The sequence below is a fragment of the Electrophorus electricus genome, chromosome 8, assembly GCF_041902795.1.
Source record: "Electrophorus electricus isolate QZ-2024a chromosome 8, ASM4190279v1, whole genome shotgun sequence".
Taxonomy (NCBI): Eukaryota; Metazoa; Chordata; class Actinopteri; order Gymnotiformes; family Gymnotidae; genus Electrophorus; species Electrophorus electricus.
This window is the reverse complement of record NC_137504.1, coordinates 24,488,614-24,508,589: the sequence shown is the minus strand read 5'-3', so window position 1 is coordinate 24,508,589 and position 19,976 is coordinate 24,488,614. Positions and strand designations below refer to the sequence as shown.

Below are 19,976 nucleotides of genomic sequence, written 5' to 3'. Positions count from 1 at the left end.
GCTACCCAAGGTGCGTTTCTCACCATAAGATTTTTCAGTGGCATGTACATATGTAGGGGTAATGATAAATAGTTTTGTGCTGCTGACCAAATTAGGCTACTGATGAACGTGACAGATCCCACTGACGCTTATTAAGGAATTTGTGACTTTATTTTGGGACCAACAAGCCTACCTTGCTATAGCCTACTCCACATTCCACAATAGCCTATACTGCAGACCACAATTACGGCCTTTCGAATTGGTGACAGAAGCCATACTATAGAAGCCTTTAAAAAATACATGTCGTGGAACTTTAAATGCTTTTCCTTGAACCGACATAAGAATAGGTGCTCTGATTTGGAAGTAAATTAAGATGATCTTAGTCTGTGGGTTATCAGCAGTAATTTAACCAACCAACTGCTTGTGTGGAGCAAAGTAAACATTTGATTATTTTATTTGTATAAAATATTTTGTCAAAAATGCTTCCCTTTTTCACTGGAGATAATAAATCTGAAATATGTGAATTTCTCTGTTCATTGGATTAAAAAAAAAACTTCAAAAAAGTATTATTAGGGATCTCTGAAAAGACATTACAAGTTTTTGAACTTGTCTGAACATGCCCAATGCCCAATCTCTTATATATAAGTAGAGAAAAGATAGCAAGAGTCCCATTTGTCCACTAGAGGGGGGTAAAGCTGCACCTTTAAAAGCTGCATCTTTTATCTTAAAGCTGAGGACGGAAACTGTCCAAATGGTCTAAAAGAATACAGACTAGACTTACAATATAATTTTTCAAAAGCCATCTAGTTAATTTTATGGTTGACTTAAAATACAAACAATGCATCTTTGTTGTTGCAACAATTTTTCAAAATTTATCACAGGATTTTCAAAAGAGTGTTCCTGGTAGGAGTGAATTACTGGTATTAAAACTTAAACTTTTCCTCAGGAGTACTGAATAAACAAACAAACAAATCAATAAATATTGAGACATTTATAACTTAACAAAAATTATAGCTTTATTAAGTGAAAAATGTGCAATTAATTTACAATGCTGTACATGAACTGGAAAATAAATATATTTACATGATTTGAATACAATAAAGATAAACGAGAGCGCAGGTAGATAAAGTCAGAGAGGAAAGAGGAATGCTGACTGAGACAGCAACTGCAGAACCCTTCAAGTTCGGCAGTGGCACGAGAAAACGAGCTCTTCTTACAACTGTGACTGCAGCTAAGTCACCCTACCATGCTTCAGAGTTGCCATAGTAACCTGTCTCTCACCTTTTGCTGTTACAACACATGGGAGCTGCGATGCCTCAAGTCTGTGTTGCCCTGTATGGATGCTGGGAGGTTACTTCTCGGACAGCCTGAGCTGTGACCGAGCTGTTTCTCTGCAAGCTCCACCCCCAGCATGGGCCTGCGACAAGCCGCAGCCCTATCGGAGGCCTGCGAGTCGTAGAGGTCTTCCTCACCAGGGCCTCCAGAGGCTCTGTGGCTGATTCTGAAACAAGGCTCTTCTCAGAGTCCGCGAGGCACAAGGTGCAGACGAGCCAGCCGCACGTGCCGGCGACGGGGGCCCGACCGGGGCGGACGGCTGCGGCACTGACACCAGGCTCACCGCAGGGGTGGACGCTGCCAAGCAGGAGGATGAGGAATCGGAAGAGAGAGGAGAGAGGGATGGGGGGAAAGGGAAGTGGCAGGGCATGGAGAGGTACGTGGGCGAGGTGGAGAAGGGCGGAGACGTGCTGGAGTAGCAGGGGGAGGGCGGAGGGGAGAGAGAGTAGGGTGGGGAGGGGTAGGGGTGTGAGATCGCCTGGCCTGTAGTGTGGGGATGGTGGAGGACAAACGAGCTGGGGTACAGGCTACTGGCGTAGGGGAAAGACTCTGTGGCTCCACGCACGGGCCCCATGGCGGACACATCCGTCCTGCAGTGCAGCTCTGGGCTGGGGCCCCAGGGGTGGGGCGGTGGCTGGCTGGGAGCTCTGACCTGGGAGAGGGCACCGGTGTGGGTATCCAGGTGGCGGCACAGGCCCTGGATGAAGCCATCCCTCTGGGAGGGCTCAACACAGTCAATGAAACTGGCCAGGCGTGAGATGCACTCCTGGAAGCCTGCCGTGTACAGGGGCTTGACGGGCGCCTGGGCGTGGAGCATGGCGGGGTCGTGGAGGGTGATGCAGGGTAGACGGGGTCTCCCGCCTGGCTGCGCAGGGGCAGCTAAGTCCTTGTTAGAGTCTGCTGATAGGTGTGAGGAGTGAAGAGAAGGCGTAAATGCAGTAAGTGAGAAAAGAGGAAAGAGGAAAACCCGGGAATGAGAAAAGGGGGAGAGCGATAGTAACAGTGAGAGAACATTAACAGAAGAAGAACATACAGATGCAGAAAAGTACAAAAGGGTTACAGGTGTGAAGGTGTTATAAATTAAAAGTAAATACAATTGTAATAAAAGGCAGAAGTGTCAGATGTGGAAAGATCATAAGAGTTATTGTGGGCATAGCGATTGATATAGTTAATGGTGAGGACCAAAGAATTTGGACAAAATGTAAAGAAGTGAGGAATAGATACAGAACAGAAGCCATGGATTTATCAAGGGGTGAGAAGCATTAGAGACAGGGCACGTGTTTGGGGGAGAACGGCAAGAGTTCAAGAAAGAAAACAAGTTTGCGTGAATGAAATGTGTAAAAGAATTGGAAAAGAGGGGAAAATGAATTCAAATTAGAAAACGAATTATTCATTTGTTTACATGAAATATTTGAAACAATTGAGTTTTTATATATATATATATATATATATATATATATATATATATATATATATATATATATATATATATATATATATATGGCCCTATTCTTATATATATAATTTTGAGAAAAAGGCCATATGTAACGTTCCATTTGCTTCTGCAGCGCACGTTTTAAGTAGTGTTTTGCGCACACGTGGTCCATGTTGACTTTTAGCTTCTGCAAAAACTTGGCCATTAGCGAGATATCGCCAAAGTGATTTTACAACATCGTGTAAGAGCAACGTTTCCCCGAGACAACATAGCAATCAGGGAGGAATAAAGATACTTTTTTGTGTCCCACTGAAAGACCCTCTATATTTGGGTGCTATAACTGAAACGTGACGTTACTTGCCTAAGTGTAACAGCTATGCTTTATGTGAAGTAGAGCTAATGGAACTGCAGTGGGGTCTAAAAGATCACGATTGCCTTTCTGGATTCTGGTGGGTGTGAGACGTTACCTTTCTTTTCCTTCATATTACTAGCTTTCTTCTTGATGTAGTCGACGGTCAGTTCTAGAATTTCTGCCTTTTCTAGTTTAGGATTTTGTAGTCTCTGCGGAAGAACAAAAACACTTAATTCAAATGGAATGGATAACGGTTACGATTTTAAATCTGTAAATCAGCTGTTTTTTTTTCTGCGACCGTTCTGTGTGTAGAAACTTGGAAACTGTACCGAGTCCAGAGTGTTATCCAGAAGGAGAGTGCGTAACTCATCTAAACGTTGGTTAATCCGATCTCTCCGTTTCTTCTCTATAACTGGTTTTAATATCTGTTAATAAACGTATCAATTTGACAAAGATTATTTCTAATTTATTACATATAAATATCAACATTTGTTGAGCATTTATTGTAAGACAGGCTACCACGTTTGTGAAGGTTACTAGAACTAACGAGTTAATTTGAAAGATTTATATAAAAGTATTTATATTTTTATCTTAGATATAAACTTGTTTTGATAACGAAAGGAAAATTACAAAATTAACTCATGCGACAGCATTAAAGGAACTTTAATTGATGAAAAAAAAATGGTGATATCCAAAATGGAATACTTACTCTTTTGGATGTTCTGCGATTTGCCATTTTTGGAGTCCCCATGATAAATATCCTTTCCTCGCGGGGCAGCACCAAAAGAGACTTGTATTAAAACCCCAATGGATTCAGAAGAAACCAGTGCAGAATTATTCCCTGCTAAACCTTCTGTAAATGGCGCTTCAGCTGTGATGAATGTAGTGGTCACTGCTCTTATTTATAGGGAATTGCTGCCAGCTTCCTGTTGGTTGAAAGGTGTCAGTGACGCACTCAGCCTTCTGTTGGAGTGACCTCTCATGGCCCCATGATGGTTAAAATCGACCTCATAATATATGCCAAGATAAGAAAACTATAAACCAATAAGATTTTAACGAAAACTTAAAATGCTACCGTAGATATTTATTTTTAGATAAGATTTGTGTATACAGTGAGGGTTTTAAGGTTTTTTTTTACCTTGATGTCCCGTGATAATTCACCCAAATTGTGTTTCACGATATAATGTATGAAATTTAATAATATATATATATACACGTACATGTATACATACATACACATACTTGTGTATCTGAACATGGACTATTCTACAACCCCTTAACTTTGTTGTTGGTTATTTGTTTACAACGATGCTTTAAGTTGCAATAATTTGCTTATCCCTTTATGGGCCAGATTGTACCGGTTTATTGCACAGTGTCAATACAAAGGCTAATCCGATACTTTTAGTTCCTTCACACCCTATCGACTACTCTCGACGAGTTCACGACCCCAAGACGCACGTTCACATCGCACTCTGTACCTCTGCATGTGAAATCAGGCGAATTCTAAAAATACTATTTATAATTTGAACATAAGGCTAAATTTAAGATAATCTTTACTTTCTGCGTGTCTGGACACTGTGTCTCTTCTCACTAGGAAAAGCATGTAAAATATATGTATAAAATATTAACGTAAAAAGAATATTGATCTATAATGTAATATAAATACGGTTACGGACTTTACCATCGTGGTACTAGCAGGCCCTGTTTTAACATAAAAAGACTAGTCTAGTGGTGATGGAAGAAAGCACAATTAATGTCATAACACTCATTATAAATAACTATTTGACATTTGACACTATCTGAGCCAACACTTAAAAAGAAAATTGTATTATTTTCTCTCGAAATAACAGTCAAACGTGAAAAGTTTGGTAAAAACTTTCTCGTGGGAACAGAATACTGATGTAGCAAGCAATGTGTAAGAATGAGCACGATAACACTACAACTGCGAGACTAGAAGCTCGCACTTTCGGATGCCTTTGGAATATACTAGCGGAACGATTTATCCGCAAAGTGGTCACACCTTCGCAAAGTGGTGTGAGCGCCTCTGTAACACAACTGTCCGATGTAGCCTATACACGCTGCGCATCCAGAATTTTAAGGAAAACCTCAGCCCATAAAAACGAAAGCAGCTAGTACGAATGGAGAAGCCTGAATCCTGTGAAAAATCTACTTGCAATTTTTCTTTTCGATCATCAAAATCAAAGCCTGCAGAAACTCTGTAGCTAAACCATGATGACAGCAGGCGAGAATAAGGTGTGATTCTCAAGCGTGTGCCAAGTGCGCTAATGTTGAGCAGCACGGCCGTGTGCCGACTTATATACATATATACATTTATACCGGCTTGTATGGGATTAAATAATCCACGTTACGTTTTAAATACTTTAAGGCCAGAAAGAAAAACGGGTCTCCACGTACCTACACAAGCCAAGCAAGCGCGTAGCTCAGACGCGGTGTTTACATAGGCTATTTACTTAGACTCGGTATTAAAATAAAATGAAAGCAATTTAAATCATGCCTTACTCTTCTTATGTATATGATCAAGTGGCGTTTGCTTTTCGCCACTACGTCTCTCCCCCCCTAAAAAATCCCGTGGGAAAGACTAAGGTGAACTCGGGCGTGGTGAGAGCGCACACACCTTGGTTCATAGCTTCATTAGCATTACGATTCTGTTGACGCCTTTTAACGACGATAGCGCTGCTCTTGCCCTGCCAACGGCAAACGGGCGCACATTTCCGTGGGAATCATCCCGGGCGAGGGGAGTGCAAAGTACGACAATGGAGAGGAGGGACGAAGGTGGTACGTAGGCCTCTTTAAAAATCTGTTCTGATGGACAAATAGAACAGTTTCACCACCATAAACCAATAAACCTATAACAACAATTTGTTAATTCTGGATGGTCAAAAGTGCACCGTGAGGGCAAGTCAGTGCAGCAGTGTTTTGACCTACCGTTGGCCTGAAGCCTTTTTTATGGGTCAAATCTTTTTACGCACGAGTCCCCAAATCTTTTTACGCGTTCTACAATGTCGCTACACAAGGTGCTACGAATTTACATCGGCTCAGAGGTTTTCATCCTTTGTCTCTTGGATGATTTAAAAAGTTGAAAATGGTCACTTTTACGTGCGGAAAGGTGTTAAGTGTGCCATGGTTTTGCATTTCTAACAAGAACATTACGATTGTACCCGGTTTATGCACTCTAAACGCTTTGAAACCTGAGCACTAGCCATCCAGTGTCTGTGTGAACGCAGATTAACCTCTGTCCTAATCGCTACTTTGGTGAAACCGCTGAAAGGTTACCTACTGGGCCAAGGTTGCAGCTACAGGACAGCTGCGCAGGTGACATTATTTGGCACGCTTGCGCCTATTCGGAAGCGCGAGTTGGCCGCACTTAACGCCGTGAAGAGATGTGAACACGCGTCACTCGAACATCTGACGTCTCGTCCTTTTAAAAACCAAGTCTAATTTCTAGCACGTGTTAGTCAGAGAATTAGCTCTTGGTCTTGCACTCTTACTCGCATATAGAGATTAAAAACACTTTAGCACTTTTTTATTAGGCTACCTGTTAGAATTTGGTCAACCGTGGAACACAGACTGGCAGACCGTTCCCACGTGTCTTTCTACACCAAGATGTCTTGAACACTTCAGAGAACAATTGAAATTTAAATTTGCCAACTGTGTTAACTTCTATCAACATAATTACAAAATCTAAGGATTGATAAGTTTGAGAGGCCTTGTAAATTATTGAGCATGGACTACTTGGTTTTTTTTATTATTATTATTATAGTAATCAAGTAGTTTGAAACTGTAGACAAGTTTTCTAATTTTCAAATGAGAAAATAATTTGATTGTAGAGAAAATCTTTGGCTTTACTTTTGTGGCATTGAATGTAATTATTAGGACTTCAAATTGTTTTTAGATTTTCTGGGGAATTGCTTTGAGGTTTCTAGTTTCTAGTTTTCATTGAGTTTCTCGTACCTGTAGTTACAAGGCTAAGATAATTAACAAGTAAGGGAAACATAAATGCTACTACACCAGTTACCATTGTACAGTCTTCATGTCTCAGACTAGGGTTAGCTGTTAATTTCTAACAGTCTTATTATGAAATGCACAAATGTCAAGGAAATAGATACAGAAAACGTCTCACCTATCAACCAACACAAGGCTGATGCAATCACATTTATATAGGTAAATAATAGGTTCGGAGTGGCGGATGCAATTCTTAAACCAGTCACAGTCAGTCAGTTCACAGGCTGTATAGGTGGTAGGCAATGTGTGAAAGAGAACATCACTCCCCAAAGGAGAATGCAGTGTAATGGAGACTATCACTCCCCTAAGGAGAGTCAGTGTGATGGAGACAAACACTCCCCAAAGGAGAGTGCAGTATAATGGAGACCGTCACTACCCAAAGGAGAGTGCAGTGTGATGGAGACATCACTCCCCAAAGGAGAGTCAGTGTGATGGAGACGTCACTCCAACAAAGGAGAGTGCAGTGTGATGGAGATGTCACTGCAACAAAGGAGAATGCAGTGTGATGGAGTTTGTCACTCCCCAAAGGAGAGTGAAGTGTGAAGGAGACTGTCACTCCCCAAAGGAGAGTGCAGTATAATGGAGACCGTCACTACCCAAAGGAGAGTGCAGTGTGATGGAGACGTCACTCCCCAAAAGAGAGTCAGTGTGATGGAGACAATCACTCCCCAAAGGAGAGTGCAGTATAATGGAGACCGTCACTACCCAAAGGAGAGTGCAGTGTGATGGAGACGTCACTCCCCAAAAGAGAGTCAGTGTGATGGAGACAATCACTCCCCAAAGGAGAGTGCAGTATAATGGAGACCGTCACTACCCAAAGGAGAGTGCAGTGTGATGGAGACGTCACTCCCCAAAAGAGAGTCAGTGTGATGGAGACATCACTCCAACAAAGGAGAATGCAGTGTGATGGAGACATCACTCCCCAAAGGAGAGTGAAGTGTGATGGAGACGTCACTCCCCAAAAGAGAGTCAGTGTGATGGAGACGTCACTCCAACAAAGGAGAGTGCAGTGTGATGGAGATGTCACTGCAACAAAGGAGAATGCAGTGTGATGGAGTTTGTCACTCCCCAAAGGAGAGTGAAGTGTGAAGGAGACTGTCACTCCCCAAAGGAGAGTGCAGTATAATGGAGACCGTCACTACCCAAAGGAGAGTGCAGTGTGATGGAGACGTCACTCCCCAAAAGAGAGTCAGTGTGATGGAGACAATCACTCCCCAAAGGAGAGTGCAGTATAATGGAGACCGTCACTACCCAAAGGAGAGTGCAGTGTGATGGAGACGTCACTCCCCAAAAGAGAGTCAGTGTGATGGAGACAATCACTCCCCAAAGGAGAGTGCAGTATAATGGAGACCGTCACTACCCAAAGGAGAGTGCAGTGTGATGGAGACGTCACTCCCCAAAAGAGAGTCAGTGTGATGGAGACGTCACTCCAACAAAGGAGAATGCAGTGTGATGGAGACATCACTCCCCAAAGGAGAGTGAAGTGTGATGGAGACGTCACTCCCCAAAAGAGAGTCAGTGTGATGGAGACAATCACTCCCCAAAGGAGAGTGCAGTATAATGGAGACCGTCACTACCCAAAGGAGAGTGCAGTGTGATGGAGACGTCACTCCCCAAAAGAGAGTCAGTGTGATGGAGACGTCACTCCAACAAAGGAGAATGCAGTGTGATGGAGACATCACTCCCCAAAGGAGAGTGAAGTGTGAAGGAGACTGTCACTCCTCGAAAGAAAGGGCAGTGTGATATATTTTATATATATATAATCACATTGTAAAGGACACCCACCCGAGCCATTGTCTGTTCTTGCAGCTGCCGAGACGCAGGAGATACAGAAGCTGCAAGTCCAGAACCAGCCGGTTCTGTAACTGTTTCTGCCCCAAGGCCATCAGGGGCATTTCTACAGGGGCATTTCTACACCACACCCACACTTTACCTACTAGAAGAGTAACTATACAGCTCACTGTATGTACTATACAGTACACTGCCACAGACCAATACAATACAATATAATACAATACTATAAATCCTGCACATCTTAGAAACTTGAACGGATCATTGCTGGCAATTTTAGACAACTCTCTCTTGGACAACTCTATCTTTTATATTTTAACATTATATTAAATAACGAACATAATATTCTATAATGGAACTGTATGAATCTGTATATTTCACCCCTTGTATATTTCTATTTTTTAAAATAAGCAGTGAAATAGGGAGAGTGATACTTAAAACGGGACACTGCTACAATGTTCAAATGCATGTTAAGTTCTCTTTACACCCACACACTGCACAGGCTGGTTAAAGAGCTGCATGCTCACAGAGTATGCGTATATGTTAATGTGTATATATTCTGGTCTGTATGCTCATGGCCCGCATGCTCACCATGTTAGTGGTGTTAAGGATTAAAAAAATAACTAACCGATGTCTAAATCTAGTGACGTAGTCTAGTGATAAAGTGGCATTTCGTTTTTTCGCCACTACCTCTTTTAGCCTACCCGAAAAAAAAGGTCCGTGAGAAAGAGTAGGGTGAACTCGGACGTTGTGACAGTGGTTCATGACGTCATTAGCATTGTGATTCTATTAACCGCGCTCGAACAGGTACAGACGGTCAGACTGCCGCACATTTATGCGCAAATGCTTGTGAAACCAAAGGTGATAACAATCCTCTCCCCTTCTTTCAGGTTGTAAGGAGCGAAGGACTGTCGAAGGAATGAAAATCCATGCTGGTGTACAAACACAAAGGTTTCAGCGCCAAAACCTCACGAACCAATAACAACAAATTATTCAGTCACAAGTGCACTGAGGTCAGAATAGTATTCTTTCTTGCACCCGTTTTTTAAAAAATATTCTTCGCATCGCTGTTTATCCAGCAGCATTGTACAGTACAATTAGTACTCTGCTTTTCACAGGAAGTTACCTACCTGGAAGTTATCTTAAAAATACATTAGTCCCTTTGTTTTTCGACAACTGTTGGAGATTGAGCAAAAAATGAATTTTTCATGTGAGGAAGGTGATAAGCGTGCAGTCGTTACACACACATTTACAACGGTTAACCATTACGATTCAATGAGTTTTCTCATGCGCTTCAGCCACTCGGAAACCTGATCACTGGCCATCCAGAGCCCGTGTGAAAGCACTCCATGGTCACCTGCTGGGCCAAGTCAGACACTACAGTTTGGCACGTTCGCGCGTGTGGGTCACACTTAACACTGCACCATAAAGAGGTGTGAACACGCGTCGCTCGGACAGCCGGCAGACCGGCTGGCCCACACTGGTCATACTGGACCACGTCTTTTTTAAAATGACTTTCTATGTTCTGTGATTTGTAAAAACTGCCTTTGGTCATGGGAAATACATGCACTTATGTCACGTTTTATCTACACAATAGATTTCCGACAGTCAAATAAATAAATCAACAAATCTGTAAATGTTTCCCGAACTCATAAAAGGAAATGCCTTTTCGTTAAGTAAATTTAAATTAGCATATTCACTGAACTGAGCTAGACTAACCACTCAAAGAATTAAGGGTTGTTTAGTTTATTAAACTTAAACTGTAGGCCATTGAAATAGTTGTTTCTTAATGAAGAAATCATTTTCATTTTAAGTTTAGGATGCATCGTTTTAATGAGTTACTGTGTGAAGTCCCTGCAAGAATACACGAGGAAGTGTTAAACTGGGAGATGGCTCATGCTCACTCTCTTTGCAACGCATGCGAATTAAGACACTCTTTTTATTACCTGTCAGAATTTGTACGTCGTAACCCGTGAGCCCTAGAGCTGCAGAGTGTTCCCACGCGCCCTGCGTCGCTAGTGCACACCAAACATTTGGGAGAACAGTACAAGTTTAAATTTTAAAAATCATGATAGTCACTAAGCCGGGCGTGCGATTGACACTGAGTCAAAATCTAGGTCAAAAACAAATTAGGCTTTTTTTCTCTGGATGTTTATTCTTTTTGCTTATTTATTGATTATTTTTTAAGATCAGACTTTCTGGATAACTTTTTTTGATTCCATGGGAAAGTTTGGGGTGCCATCTGAAAAGTGTGTGCAAGCACACTTGCACGCACATACCTCTGTTCTTATTATGATTCTTTTGACACGTCTTGGTAACACCGAATGTGTCACCGACCTGCCGCTGTAACCAAACGGTGAAGTTATTTTATTTCCACCGTGGGAATGAGGTTGACTGGATTATCTCGATTTAACCGATTTTGCACGCTCAAGCGTCCCCTGGGGACTATAGAGGGTAATAGTTGAAAAGATCGCTGACGGGACCCTTTGTCTGATAAATTTTGCTTCATGAAACGATGCACTTCCAAACAACCGATAACCGCCTTCCACAGCTGATATAGCGGATATTAAAAATTCAGGAAGTCGGTATTTAGGTACCCTTTTGTTGTCATGGAAATACACATTTTTACGTAACCGTGTGATTATTACAAAGAACAGATTATGATGGAATCTGAAAATATTTAACAGTAACGTGTAAAACTTTACTTGAATGTAACATCTCGCTGCAGTCTCTTAGTAAATATACTTGGCACAAATCTGCTGTGTGGATTATGTTGCACTTTGTGCTAAAAATACTGAATATTTAAATTTAAGAAGTCCCTTTTGCTGAACTGTGTAGGCGTTTGTTGGAGGATATGGGCTACTTTGGGTGATGATGGGATAAATAATTTAAATATCTGTTTAAATTTCAAATACCAAGCCTAATGTTTAACTGTGAAAAGTGCACAACTAACTATCAGACGTTTTGCTTAACCTTGTAATGAAAGCGCTCGTGTGAGAACTAGCTTTCAAAAATATTTTATTTAATCATTTTATGTAACAGTTATTTGGTAATATTTAAAAACATATTATCAAATTATAAGTTTTATCACCGTGCTGGCATTCCATTATACGGCTGACTAGGTTAAAAACAAGAAAAATGTTCTGATATGAGGATCAAAACAAATGGCACGCGTAAGACCAGACGGGTTTTGCTGACACCAAAAGGCTGTAAGGTTGCAAAAGTGGTAGAGGGTTGACCCCCCTCCGCCACGAGGTAGTTACGCTGGCACGTGGACACCCTTCACACCAGCTATTCTACACAGAGCCACACTTGCCACGAGTCTCAACCCCCACCCCCCGTAGGAGTCTAAACAAGCGCCGCGTTCTTTTTGTATGGCACGTTACCAATAGCCTATTCACCTTAGCCTTAACCTATTTCCGTTATTTTCTTTTTTTTTCTTCGACAGAAAAAAAATTGCATTCTTACGGAATATATTTCACATTTTTGTACAATTGCACACTTGATGCTGTAATCTGATTTGCGTCATATTGAACTGCAAAAACTTTAATAATAATTAAAAGGCCGAACGCAAACAGATGGCTTTTGCATAGAAGCGCATGTAAACGATGCATGTAAAGTTGTGTTTTAACCATGCTATGTGCAACCTCAAGCAGGGGTAACGGTTCCGCAGCAGTGTTAGCCTGGGAAAGAGCTCCTGGTCTTGTTCTCTCCCTAGTCACCGCGAACTAAACACTTAGAGTCTTTATTACCTGTCAGATTTTATACATCAGCCGAATAACCTTCGCACGCTTGCCACACAAGTACGCATGGGAATAAGGGACAAACTGCACTCGCAAACAGGGTACAGTTTTGTCACCTTGACGACACAACTGCGTAAGGGTCACTGACGTTGAGTAGTAGATACCAAATACATATGATTTGATAAAAGAAAATACAAATACTTCAATGAGTGGCAGTGTAAAATAAAGGAATAAAGGTCGATCGAAAACTTTATCTAAACTCAGTCTAAACTCTATTCAGTAAGATCCGATTAGCATATTAAAGACGTCAAAGCGAAAGGTCACGTGCATGGCCAAATGTGGAAGCGCTGCCAAAGAGCTCGTTTGTCTCCGCACATTTGGTGGTTCTATAAGAGACTAGATGCCCTGAGTACTGTTATCCCTTTATTTATTCTGTTGTACGGCGAATTGTAATACGGATTCTATATGGGTATGGGTGAGTCCAAAGAAAATCAGACAAAGTACCCCTCCCGTTTCCTTAAAAGCTACAGAACAGACCTACGTGTCTCAAATAACTGAGTTGTTCAGTGCTCGCTGCGAATGGATGCGTGTCCGTAACATTAGAGACATTAATGAGAATATAAGCTTGTTGCTACTTAATCAGCCATGTGGCCTGAGGTGATCAATTTGGAGACACTTTCCGTAAAGCTTAAAATATGCCGTGGGAAACCTAAAGTTGAGCGAGCCCACGCAGTTCTCACTTCAGGCCATCACCGTTCTGATTTTCCTGACACGTCTCGTGAACAGACCAACTGCGCTTCAACGTGAACAAACGGTGGTTTGGCAGTGGGAATCATGCCAGGTTGCAGACTGCGCCCGTTTCTCTCGCGCGTGGTGTAGAAGTGACAGAGATACTGGATTTGGTTGCGTAATGGACGCTGACTGATTTGCATAATGGTAAGTGCTTGAAAATGTGATTTTTTTTTCATTATGTCTGAATGATTTTTATAGGCCTACTGTAGACCGGTAAATGTTTGCACCACTATAAGCACTGTTAATGTTACATCATTGATGCACTGTTACGTCACCGGAATTGATATCACTTATACGGTATTTGTCAATAAATTGTTTTATGAATACTTTGACATCTCGGGATCGCTTGTCATCACAAATTGTCAGCAACATTTACAGGAATGCAACGTCTTCTCTGTTCATCAGCTTTTATTTATGTCTTTAAACCAGGACACAATCAGAATGTAACTTGCACCGAGACTAACGGAACTAATTTTTAATTACAGTGTACATTTCCCGTCTCTTATAATGACCAACCAGTAAGCTGAACCACAGCACCATTTAGTTCTGCCCTTAACCACGTTAAGTGCTGTGTTCAGGAGCCTAATACTAATTCAAACTCACAGAGCAATTCACCCCGAAGAGCAAGATGCTTGTTCCTTAATTTACATATGAAGATATGCGCACGTGGAAGATCGACGCCTCCTAAAGTTGATGGAGGTGTGAAGTTGCCACGCGCATCCAGCATTCCACGAAAAGGTGTCAACAGGCCTCGTCTCGGCGACACGCCCCACCCTCACCTCAACGGCTGGTACTTTGGACTACAACAAATTGCTAGAGAAATGCAACAAAATGTAGATTGAAAATGTTAAGCAAAGCAAGATCTTCGATGTCCTCCAATGAAGTAAAATTAGTGAAACGGTTTTAAATTGGTCCTATCAGAAGTGATGGTGTGGGAAGATTTCCCGAAGCCTAAAACTTGTTTTATTGCCTGCTCGAATTTGCACCTAATCAATCTCGGTGGACCGTAGGCCGGAGCGTTCTGGAGTGGTTCCCAGGTTCACACGTAGGCGCACGGGAAAATGTTGTCACTAGCAGGGATAATATCAGAAGTGTGCCGATATGGGTTTAATGACCAACGAAACAGTCAGAAACTAGATACAGGTTTTAGCTGAAAATGCAAATGGAACGCTATTGAAGAAAGAACGGGCGTTTGTCAGTTAATTGGGGTGTGTTTGGGGGGGTTTCAGAATTCTTTCATCTGTCTACTTAGCCAGAATGTTGTTAATACTTTTTGCACTAATTATGTCATTTCATATATTAAAAAAACGCTTGTAATGTAAAAAGGCTTTTATTTTTACGCTAGTAAAATCATTATCCAAATGTACAACACTATTGAGATCCAGTGAATGTTGTACGACTCAAAAGACCTCAGCGATGTGCATAACAATGACATGACCCATGCTCCAGGAGGTTTACGAACACATTCTCTTTCTAAACTCTTATTCCTAAAAAGATCACACATAATATCTCGTACATAATATCAAACCAGCGCGAATGCAAGAAAGATTTTGAGAAATGCAATTCTGCACCTTGTACTCTTTAACCAAACATATATGTTAGAGCTATTGTGAATATCAACGGATTTGCGCCTGTGGAGTGGCGCCCACTCAAACAATGAAGCGTGCCCCTTGTTACTCTGGCAACTTTTTCTCAATAGGCGCACGAGAGCTATTAACAGCTTCAGTTCACAGCCCCGGGAGGCACTCTTTAATCTCCACATACACGTGCCCACGGAAGTCCTGGTGACATGGAGCGTGTGCCATGAAAACCCTTTTGATCTTTCCAGTTCACCGACGACAAAGTGAACGATTCAACAGATTGCAGTTTGAACAAACATTCATTATGCTATTAATTCTCAAACCGAGAACTTACATTCGGTCACTGCTGTTGCATTTTATTGATGTTTATTGTGTTGCTGTAAAGGCCCGCAGTCAAACGACCCCTCTTTCCATTTAAAACTCGGTATAATTTGTCTTCTCAGATCTAAATGTGTTTTTACCTATTAGTCGTTAACGCCGACGACCACCTATACGCGTGCAGCGGAATCACTGCATCGCAGTGATTGGTCAGTGGTAGGATGTGGGCGGGGCTCTGACACCTCCCGTATGAACGCCTTTAAATACCCGATCAGAGCCCAGTGCGTTATTCAGTCTTAGCAGCCGAGCAAGGCGAGATTACAGTCCAACATTCCATTCCTTTTTATATAGCGCTACCAATAACCACCATTGGACTGCGTTATTATTTATGAAAAAAAATCTCTGGAATATGTATGCAGTGAAAAACATGGAAGATACAGAGAGCTTGAAAACGGACAGAAAGGTAAATTACTTAGATTTTATCCAACGCTTAAACTTCTGTTAAAGCAGGTCATGTATTTCATAAAGTATTTAGACTTCACATTTGAAAGTTCATCTTTTAAACTTTCTGTGGACATGACAGTTTTTCTTTCACATTTTATACTGCATTGTTCAAGTTTTAGGATAACAGTAATGCAATAGTAATGACATATATAATCATTCTCTTAGCCTCTTTATAACTAGAAAATACAGGACGTTTGTATGCAGTATTAAAAAAGAAAAAACAACTTCTATAGGCTACAGTGGCAAGTACTTAGTGTGACCTCCCTTTATACTTGAGCAATAGCAGGAAAAGACATCCTAAATCTCAGAGAAGTGCTGAAAGAAACCTGGTAAAATATACCAGTAGACTACTTCAGAAAATGCCAGGACAGTCAGGACAGGGTTCATGATGTGCTTAATGCCATGGGAGGTCACACGAAATACTAACTTTTGCCTGTAGGTGCCATTTGATTATGAAAATCATGTTTTTTAAATGTTGTGTGCATATTTCCTGTATTTTTTATTTGTATCTCAATAAAAGGGACTGAGAAATAATTATATATGGTCATTATACCATTGCTAAAACAACAAATCTAATGGTGGCCTAATACTTGTACTGTGCTGTAGGTCTGCCACTCCTTTAAAGATAAGAATCCAATTGCATTTTGTTACACTTCCAAATTTAAATATGCAGTGGTACATCCAGTTTTTGGCAGTTTCCTCTGTAAATGGTACTACAGAACAGTGAAGCTCACTAGCAAGCACAGTGAGACACAGATCTGACCCCCCACTGATGTCCTCTCACCTTTGTTACCCACAGCTGTTGAAGCCTCAAGTCGAAAGACGAAGACGAGAAAGAATGAACCGCAGTCTGGAAAACCTCAGACTTTTACTTCTCCAAGGCTCTGAGCAGCAGGTGAGACACGTGAGACGTCCCTTTCCACCTGAGCCCTCACTGCAGACAGAGAAACCTGTGTGCACAGAGTTGCTTTGGAATGCTCACACACTCGGCATGAGCTGTCTCTGAACAACTCTCCCCTGTTCCAGATGCTGTCTCATCGGCGAGTGGAGAAAGCAGAGATTCTGGAGCAGACGGTGCTGTTCCTGCAGTCCTCCACGAAGAAGGCCAGAGTGGGTGTGGAGGGTAAGGAGGGGTACCCGTTCCTGGAGGGCTTCTCTGCGTGCCTGGAGAAGGCCACCCACTTCATGCAACAGGAGGGCAAGACGCGGGGCCTGAACGTCTCACTGTCCACGACCCTCCGCAGTCGCCTGAGCGGCCCGTGGGCCGTCCCCCAGTGGGGCAGAGTCCCGCCGTGTGCCACAGTCCCGGAAGCAGCACGCCACGAGCAGAAGCGAAGCCCTGTCTGCATGCGGCGGGGACCGTGCACGGCAGGGAGATGTGGACATTCGCACTCCTGCAAGGTTCTGCTGCGACACATGGACCACAATGCCCTCGGGTGCCACGCAAATACGGCTACCACGTCACGAGCACCGTGTGGTCTTCAGGCTCCTGTGAGACCTTGTGTGTGGAGGCCCTGGCCTTGAGAGACCCTCCAACAGAAAGAGAAAGAAAAAGGGGAGATGGGCTCCAATAAACCAAATACCTGTGTGGTTCTTTGCTTTCAAGTGAAGATACCATGTCTGATGAGAAAGCATTAGTGTTCAGAACATGCTTTACAAAAGAAACCGATGCTTTGTGATGCATATCACTTGCTGGTGTTTTAAAATGTGTATATAGTGTATAAATTTCAAGATTGTTCTATATGTAATAATTTTGTATCTCCATTGACATACACTGTAGGTGATTACTTTGGTGATATTTATGTATTTTGCACATTAATTTATTCAGTCATTCCTTTTTTTCTCTCTATATAGTTGTATATGTCGAAGGCAGAAATAAATGCATTCCTAAGAAATAACTCAGTTTTGGGGTACTGCTTCTTGAACCAACTGGGGAAAGTCCTGATAAGACATTGCATTCGGCTCTATACACGTCTAGCATTTGCCCACAACAGTCTGTTGTAGATTCACACCTTAGACAGCCCTGCACGATCAAACGTTTTAAGGTGCGCGCGCCAACTGTTGCGCGGATTTTTAACGCTTCCGTTCCGTCCAGTGGAGGTGGCGCCCTCGTGAACCCAGCGCTCCCATTTTGTGACGCGTTGGCTCGTGCTACATAAACACGTCGAAGTAGCGAGGTGTGAGAAGGCCACGCGCCAGAAGCGATTTCGAGACATAGCTTCTTGTCGACAAAAGCCATCGGAGATCAGGGGGGTTGCCAAAGACCCGTGCTCGCCAAAGATCCCAGCTGGCGCGGTAAAAAGTGTCTTAAGATTGCATTACATGTATATGTATTTATTTATTTCCTTCGTTAATTCAACAAATCTCAATTCATTTACTCAGTGACAGTAAACAAGCGTACTCAATACCAGAGCCTTTTCTTGTAAAATGATTTGGCGGTTAACGACTCTGTGCGCATGACTTCTGCTTCGCTCAGGCACATCCTGCGTCTTCAGCTGACGCTTTACCTATTGATTTCAAAGTCTATATGTGGTGGGAATTTGGTTGACAAATGTTAAGGAGAAGGCTCGGGACATCAAAGGAGTGTCACTATTGTGGCAAATCGTTTAGCCCGGCCTCCGTGCGCCTCGACGGCACGTTTTTACTCAGGTGTGAGCCACAGCTGCTCGGGCACGAGCTCTTTCATCTACCGCACGCAGGCGTGAAATGTTGTACGCAATAAACGTAATGAGCAGAGAGCGGATACCCGCAGCCTTTCCCACGCAACACGTTCAGTAAGTTACCGCTTGCGAAACATAACACTGACCCAGCCTTGGAGGATGCAAGAAGCTTTTTCAAACCTTTTTTTTCCAACAATAATTCGCCAGTGTATGAGGCTACTTACACAGACTACCAAGTCTAGTTTGGAATGATTAATGGCGTCAAGGTGTCTGGTGACACACAAACATCTCACATAGCCTCTTTGCTTGTAGTTAATCATAGTCAGGCTGCATGAGGTAGAATATTTAACAGGTGTGCAATCTACTCCTGTGCTGTTTGCTGCTCTACAGTTTATTTTGTGTTATTTTTCCATATCTGAAAAGACCCTCTTAATTCCTAACAGGTTTTTATTGACATGTTTTGAGTTAATAATGCCATGATGATATGCCCTGAACATGTGCCTTATGATGGAAATTGACATTTGCAAGCAAAGTTTCACTGGAATGTTTGGCTGTGTTATAGAAGGGTGGTTTATGAATTATGTATATTTTGGATTTGATATTTTTAGGTTTGTAACATTGGTACGGCATTTCATGAAATGAGACTTAGCATAGGAGAAAAACAAAGAAACATTAAATAAACAAGTTTTGAGCTTTATAAACATTCACACAACTATATTATATATGTATATGTGTATAAGATACAGTTTAAAAACGTTGAATGTATGATTTCATACAGTTTTCTAACTATATGATTTCTGTGTTAGTGGAAATTTCAGTATTAAGTCAGTCACATTTTATTTATATAGCACTTTTTACAACACTTGTTGTCACAAAGCAGCTTTACAAATGTCTGAGTCCAAGCCCCCAGTAAGCAAGCTAAGGAAAACAGTGGCAAGGAAAAGCTCCCTAGAGGAAGAAACCTGGAGAGGAATCAAGACTCAAAGGGGGGCCCTCCTCTGGCCAAGGAGTCTGATTTGCTTTTCCGCTCTAGGGTGTGTAAAATGTACCCTGTATCTTCAGGATATCTGCAAAGAGTTTAACTAATGCAAAACGTATGACTCTAATCTGAAACAAGGCTATTCACTATGTTTACTTTCTGCCCCACTGAGGGATGGCGAGTTTAGCATTGAGAACATGCAGTACAGCCGGTGTTCCAGCAGGGAGAGTAACAGTGCCCTGGGTGTTTTCACTGATTACCACTGCTGCCATATTAAAAAGAGATTGCAATAATAAAGCGATTCTAACTTTAATAGTGATTTGCTAAGGATTAGGGTTAGTTGGTTGTATGGGATGTCAATGCTCTGTGGTAAAGCCCTGTATATTGAATATCTAATAAGGTCAAATTTCTTTTTTCTTTTCCAAGTCAAGTCAAATCAATCAAATGTATTTGTCTTGTGCTTTTTACAACACAAGTCATCACAA

The 19,976-nt window shown here is 42.0% G+C and overlaps 2 protein-coding genes across 2 annotated transcripts; one reads left to right on the top strand and one right to left on the bottom strand.

The window, feature by feature from the left end:
* Positions 1-920: 920 nt before the first annotated feature.
* On the bottom strand, positions 921-3,959 carry her1 (hairy-related 1). The gene is made up of 4 exons (XM_027025236.3): positions 3,811-3,959; positions 3,431-3,526; positions 3,217-3,310; positions 921-2,211 (listed from the first exon to the last, which is right to left on the bottom strand). The coding sequence occupies exons 1-4, from the start codon at positions 3,850-3,852 to the stop codon at positions 1,448-1,450; spliced, it is 996 nt and encodes a 331-aa protein (XP_026881037.2). The 5' UTR covers positions 3,853-3,959; the 3' UTR covers positions 921-1,447.
* Positions 3,960-15,656: 11,697 nt separating this feature from the next.
* Positions 15,657-17,736, top strand: her7 (hairy and enhancer of split related-7). The gene is made up of 3 exons (XM_081719951.1): positions 15,657-15,811; positions 16,652-16,747; positions 16,879-17,736. The coding sequence occupies exons 1-3, from the start codon at positions 15,737-15,739 to the stop codon at positions 17,374-17,376; spliced, it is 669 nt and encodes a 222-aa protein (XP_081576077.1). The 5' UTR covers positions 15,657-15,736; the 3' UTR covers positions 17,377-17,736.
* The last annotated feature ends 2,240 nt before the right edge of the window (positions 17,737-19,976 follow it).